Raw genomic sequence first — 6,920 nt, forward strand, 5'->3', positions numbered from 1 at the left:
TCCTTAATTTGAAAAGTGCTGCTGCTTTCTTCAAATCGAGAGCATGACTTAATAAGTACACAAAATATTTGGTAAAAGTCAAACATATTTCGATATGGGCCTACGTGTATTTACTTGTGACGTTAACTATTAAAAGGCGAATTCTATTCAAAGCAGCAACACTTTCCAGAAAGTGCAAATTATGCAGAAACAATTCATAGCTTGAATTTTTAATTTCAACTAGGGTATGCCCTTGCGATATTGAAATTTGTTATTGACCTACATTCCGTGTACCTACTATGCATTCATCACGTGACTGTCCATCGATGGGACCAAACTCCAAACAGTACAGAGAAGGTTATACTATGCTATTTCCATAAGTATGTATGTTCTGTGATAATAGAACAGTTGAATAAAAATAAATTCAGTTTTAAGAACAATTCCCATTTTTGCACTTCTATTTTCCGTTGATTTCTCAGAGTAAGCCTTAACAGTGCTGCGTATTAGAGGCAAGGTCAGGTCAAGTTCAATACCTTTTTCCAAGACATTAAGAATATAAGAAAAATCTGTTTCCAATCATGATATCCCTACTTGTAATTAAAAGATTGAATGTTTTTCGTTTTAAATAAAAAGATACTACCATATAGGCCCTATATGATGATATTACCAAATTGACATTGATAATTTAAATAAAATGGATATTTGCTAATACGAATTTCCTCTGCCTTTCTTAATTTTTTTGGATTTATTAGTTATTTTTTTATACTTCCTATTTTTAACTTTTTCTAATTTTCACTTATCAAAGACAATAATGACTTATCCTACCCAGACCCCCACAATTCAATACACAAGACTAATTCCTTGCATTTGTAGCATACATATGAATTTCTAGAATTAAAAACACATTTTTTAAGTTTATAGTTTATTGTATGGCATATATTGGCCACAGTGGTCATATAAATGAATTTACAACATCAACTTTGGGGTCGCCAGACAACAGGGCTCACCCCCTACAACAACATATTATGTGTCGTCCGAAATGGCAAGTAGCATGCTGGGTTGATCACAATCATGCTATCGACACATCAACATATCATTTAATATACAACTCTTTACTTTAAACTGTCTATATGAAAAATTACTAAATCAACTAAATCAACATCAACGTATCAACAGTCAACATCATATATCTACATCCAGCTTGAAGGTGACGATATGGCTTCACACTGCTTCGCATTGACCTTTCAAATTAACCACTGTGACGAGATGTAAATCCAAGGATTCCTGTCGGTTGTAAACACTTCCTGGTATCCAGATGTAGGTCCAAGGATTCCAGTCCCTGTAGCCATTTCCTAGTATCCAGATGTAGGTATAAGGATTCCTGTCCCTGTAGCCAATTCCTGGTATCTGGAAGTATAAAACTTAAACGGCAGAAACAGTATACGAGTCAAAGTAATTATGTGGGGGTTGGGATGGGAGGGTATTTTTCACTCTAATTTCTAAACCATCCGCTGGTTACAGGCCTTTGTTGAAAAAGGAAGTGGGGATGCTGTAAATTCAGAGTGATGCGCGAGATGCATATAAAATCCCGGTCCAAGTTTCCGGATTACACAACAGATTGATCTACACAATTATCAACAACACAAACCATTTTAAATCTACACAATACATAAAACCAAATTAATATAGTTTAATGCTAATTATAAAGAGGAGAGCTTTGATAACGGCACATATTTACAGACAAGCTAAAATATGTGCAATTATCAAAGACAATAATGACTTATCCTACCCAGACCCCCACAATTCAATACACAAGACTAATTCCTTGCATTTGTAGCAGACATATGAATTTCTAGAATTAAAAAACACATTTTTTTAAGTTTATAGTTTATTGTATGGCATATATTGGCCACAGTGGTCATATAAATGAATTTACAACATCAACTTTGGGGTCGCCAGACAACAGGGCTCACCCCCTACAACAACATATTATGTGTCGTCCGAAATGGCAAGTAGCATGCTGGGTTGATCACAATCATGCTATCGACACATCAACATATCATTTAATATACAACTCTTTACTTTAAACTGTCTATATGAAAAATTACTAAATCAACTAAATCAACATCAACGTATCAACAGTCAACATCATATATCTACATCCAGCTTGAAGGTGACGATATGGCCACATGGGCACCTGATGAATGTGTGCGTTAGCAGACATACAATCAGGTTGCCCACCGCCACATGGTGGGGGTAGGAACCTTCAAGATGACCACTGTGCCTCTGCCAAAAACTTTGATAATTATTTACAAGGAAATTCTTTGCTTTTACCCCCACTGGCAAAATACTCCAGGGCCCCTTGAATGTTGTTGAGGAAAATGTAATTCCCTAACTCTGACAAATGAGTTCCGTCTGAGTGATACAATTGTACAGGTTTACCTACAAATTGGGAATGCATGATAATTCTCCCCCCATATTGAAATACCTGTTTTGCTGCCCATCTGTTTAGCCTATCCCTTGCCTGCTCCATTGCTCTAATGTTACTCGAGTGTCTCCATGAAATGCGGGGGAGGAGAAAAGACCAAACGAGAGTAGTGTTGGTGAAGATACTTGACAGTAATTGAATGTCCCACTTAATTCTGTACAATAATCTTGACAATTTAATTTGACCCAGATCATTGGCCCCACAATGAATCAGTAAATATCTTGGAGGATCCTCTAATGTTGCCAAGTATCTAACCTTCTGAACTAGGTCAATAAATTTTAAACCCCCGTACCCTTGCCACCAAATATCTACCCCTCTTTGGTTCAGCCCAAGGCTCCATCCCCCCGGTCTTAATCTTGCTGCTATGGATGCCCTTTTTATAATTGATGAGCCAACAATCCAAACTGTAATTCTGCCTGGTTTTGGGAACCCTGTAATATTAATTAACAGATGCATGCCATTAGATTAAATATGCTAATTATGATAATGGAGATGTTCGACTAAGTGGAGATCTTATATAAGTCCGGAAGGCACTTGATTTCCATCTGCCAGCTATTTTAATTTCTTCATCTGAAAAACCCTTGTCTGCTGCTGTTGTTGCAGCCCCTATCCTAAAAGAATGAGACTTGTAATACTTGCTCTCTAGTCCAATAGCTACAATGACTTTATCTAAAACTGCTGAAAATTGATATCTTGTAAGTGGCTTTCCTCCAAAATGACAAAACAAGGGGCCCGGAAAGTTTGGCCTTACTTCTAAAAACTTAGTCATTGCCTGCACTGGACAAATAATCGAACCATGATTATTTACCACTACTTTTACCCCCTTTCCCAACTGATCAGTTTTAGAGCACCTTATACACAATGTCAGTTGATTATTTTGTATGTTCACATCACCAATTCCCAAAATGGTTCGAGAGTTGTTGCCCTTAGATATAGCTAATTCTCCCACCCTCAGAAAGGCAAAAAATGCTAATGTATATGCTGCTGTGAATAATTTAGCTTCATAAAAACTTGAGCACACACTGCTCAATGCCCCCGTTAATCTAGCCAAATTTTTTTCTGTAATTGGCAACCTTGTATCAACCCTAGAACTGAGACGCTTGAAACCCTCCAACACTTTAGAAACAATAAACCTATTAGTTGAGTCTTCGAATCCATTTATCTTGCATTCATAGCCAATAGCCCCTACATAGGCTCTAGCCGTAGACTCTGCATAGCCATTAAGTGATAGGTAAGCGATAAAGTTAACTATTTGCTCCACAGGAGGAGGCCAGATAATTTTTTCATTTGACATATTTCTAAACTTGTGGAATGCTATGATCCCTGTTTTATAGGTTACTGTAGTATTGTAGGAATTGGATGCAATCAATAGTCGAGAAACTTCCCCCTGGACATCAGACTGTGAAATGTGGATGGAATGGGATCTGGGACCTGGTTTGCTGTTGGAGCAAGTTGTTGGAATCTTCCCCACTGTTTACGAGAAAGAGCATCTGCTATACCATTATCAATGCCAGAAATATGTTTGGCTTTAAATATAATATTATATTGCATAAGCATCAAAACTAGCTTCCTTATTAAAAACATAATTCGCGGAGACCTTGACGACTGAGTGTTCAGGATGCTTACCAAGGCAATATTATCTGTATGAAATTGAACCTTATGACAGCTAAGTTCCTCCCCCCAAAGCATAACTGACAACACTATAGGGGCTAACTCAAGAAATGTTATATCCCTGATGATATCATGATTCTCCCATTCTACCTGCCATTCATAATAAACCCACCTTCCTTTAAAATAGCACCCACAACCAAAACCAATAGCTCCTGCACTGTCTGTGTAGAGCTGTATTGCTCTTGAATTCACCCATTCTGAACATGGGAAGAAAGCTACTCCATTGAAATGGTCTAAAAATTTAACCCACATTAACATATCCTCTTTCAATGCCCTGGTGATTCTAATGTGACTATTGGGACGGGAAATGCCAATCATAGAATCATAAAATCTTCTGTTGAATGCCCTACTACCCCTGATAGCCTTGGAAAAGAAATTGAGCTTTCCGACTAATGATTCCATTTCTTTCAACTTAACCTTTGACCTTTCCATTAAAATACCAAGCATACCTTTGAGTTCCTGTATTTTATCCCTTGGGATTCTTACCATTCTAAGCACCGTGTCGATTTCTAACCCTAAAAACACTAAACAAGTAACAGGTCCTTGTGTTTTATCTACTGCTAAAGGAACCCCAAAATCTTTGCACACAACCTGGAATAATGTCATTAATTGCAAACATTCACCTGATCCCCTACTCCCTGCAAAGATAAAATCATCTAAATAGTGCTCTACTGTATTTAAACCAGATTTATTTGTTATAACCCACTGCAAAAATGTTGAAAACTTTTCGAAAATTGAACAAGAAATTGAACATCCCATGGGTAAGCACTTGTCAAAATAGTATTGACCCTTAAATCTAAATCCTAACAGATCAAAGTCCCCAGGGTATATTGGGAGTAACCTAAATGCACTTTTAATGTCGACCTTTCCTAACTCAGCACCGGGTCCTAACTGATTTATCATATCGACTACTGTATCAAAAGCTGTGTATTTAACGCTGCAATCATCTGGGTCAATAAATGAGTTAATGCCAAGTGATGGAGGGTATGAAAGATGTGTAATCATCCTCCAACCACCACTTGACTTTGGGACTAGACCAATTGGAGAAATGTGCATATTAGGTATAGGTGGGTGTGAAAATGGGCCCAGCACCCTTCCCTCCTGTACTTCTTTAACAATTTTTTCTTGCAACTGATTAGGGAATTGCCTAGCCGAAAGCAAATTCTCAGATAAAATAAACATTCTTGGACCTGAATAATTTAACTTAAACCCATAAGTGAATCCTTGTAATATTTCATTTGCTACATTCCTTATTGGATATTGGTGCAAAAAAGGTGCCAATGCAGAAACCCTAATTGGTGTTGAACCTATTTCCCATAAATCTGGGACCCGAGAATCGAGGGCGTCTAAGGTTAAGCTGGGGGGTGGAAGCTCCGTTAAGTCGACTGGATTGCTGGACCCCTGGCCGGAAGGCCTGTCTTGGGCTGAAATAAGAAGCTTGCCTGTTAACTACATTTACAGAGAAAGGACAATTTACCATGGCATGATCTTGACCACACTTTATACAAATGTGTGTGTACGAGCATGGTTTCCTTACACAAAACCCCTGAAAATTAAATGCGTAACATTTATTTGCCCCTACAGTTCCCGAAGGTGATATGTTTTGCCCCCCAGACATATACATGACCCACAATTCTGTATCTACACCTGACCAAGATTTGCTGGGATCCATAGCCAACTTTAGGCGGAACTGCTCGTCATAAAGTTTCCACCCAGAGGACCTACCCGCCCCAGCACGTACATCGTGCATGTATTTTAGTAAATCCTGATATTTACCTGTATGGACAGATGTATATATGCTCAAATAAATGAGGAAGGCATCCGTCCATTTCTCAATTGTTGTGATTTTTTGAGTATTCTTGGGTTTGCTTTGCATTTGGCCATCATTACCCAATACAAAAATTCGCTCACTAGCTGAGTCTTCAATATTTGAATTTCTTAATAATAGTGACAAATCAACATATTTGCCTTCAATAATTTTTTGTCTGATAGTCTCGTTTACATTATGGCCCAATGAAAACTGAATTGAATTTAATGGTGTGGGGATAGAACCCCCATCTTGCGACAGAAAATTATTTGTACCTGCTGATTGGTCAGTTAAATTTTGGGTCCCCATTCCGTCGCACGTCGGCGCTTGTGTCGCCAGTGGCGCTGATCCTGTCGTAGATTCCCCCGGATCCTGAACCTGGGGCTGGGCTTCTCCTCCGATCTGTTTTTTGCTCTTCTCTCCTCTGCGTCTTGTCCTTATGGGCGGCATCCTTACAAATTTATTTAAGTTCGGTTTGTTAATTGACGAAAGTTATGCCTGCACACAGAATAATGGCGATACCGAGTCACTACAGGATGCTGCACGCTGCCCTACAAAAATCTCAAAATATCCAACAAATATGCAGCCATCGGAAGCGCTCCAGGTCTAAGATGTCTTGCAATGCCGTTGATTCGACTAATTTTGAAAATCGAATTGAGTTTTTTCGATTAATTAACAGTTATTTTTTAAAGTATTTTTCACTCTAATTTCTAAACCATCCGCTGGTTACAGGCCTTTGTTGAAAAAGGAAGTGGGGATGCTGTAAATTCAGAGTGATGCGCGAGATGCATATAAAATCCCGGTCCAAGTTTCCGGATTACACAACAGATTGATCTACACAATTATCAACAACACAAACCATTTTAAATCTACACAATACATAAAACCAAATTAATATAGTTTAATGCTAATTATAAAGAGGAGAGCTTTGATAACGGCACATATTTACAGACAAGCTAAAATATGTGCAAATAT

At 38.1% G+C, this 6,920-nt stretch overlaps 1 protein-coding gene across 2 annotated transcripts; it reads right to left on the reverse strand.

The window, feature by feature from the left end:
* Positions 1-1,347: 1,347 nt before the first annotated feature.
* On the reverse strand, positions 1,348-6,920 carry LOC134260270 (uncharacterized). Of its 2 annotated transcripts, none has more exons than XM_062742841.1 (2): positions 6,221-6,920; positions 1,348-2,898 (listed from the first exon to the last, which is right to left on the reverse strand). In XM_062742841.1, exons 1-2 carry the CDS (start codon positions 6,393-6,395, stop codon positions 2,285-2,287), a joined length of 789 nt encoding a protein of 262 aa, XP_062598825.1. In that variant the 5' UTR covers positions 6,396-6,920; the 3' UTR covers positions 1,348-2,284. The 2 variants fall into 2 exon arrangements, with proteins under 2 accessions (XP_062598825.1, XP_062598824.1); XM_062742840.1 differs by lacking the exon at positions 1,348-2,898 and adding an exon at positions 2,932-3,937.

Source organism: Saccostrea cucullata, unplaced genomic scaffold, assembly GCF_032062105.1.
Source record: "Saccostrea cucullata isolate Sc308-1 unplaced genomic scaffold, CSIRO_AGI_Scuc_v1 ctg1987, whole genome shotgun sequence".
NCBI lineage: Eukaryota > Metazoa > Mollusca > Bivalvia > Ostreida > Ostreidae > Saccostrea > Saccostrea cuccullata.

What these genes read in the sequence shown, in the direction of transcription:
- LOC134260270 (XM_062742840.1), bottom strand. Translation starts at nt 6,395, where the DNA reads ATGCCGCCCATAAGGACAAGACGCAGAGGAGAGAAGAGCAAAAAACAG. An exon ending in TTTAACTGACCAATCAGCAG is followed by an intron (nt 3,938 to 6,220) that starts GTACAAATAATT and finishes TCTCGTAAACAG; the next exon opens with TGGGGAAGATTCCAACAACT.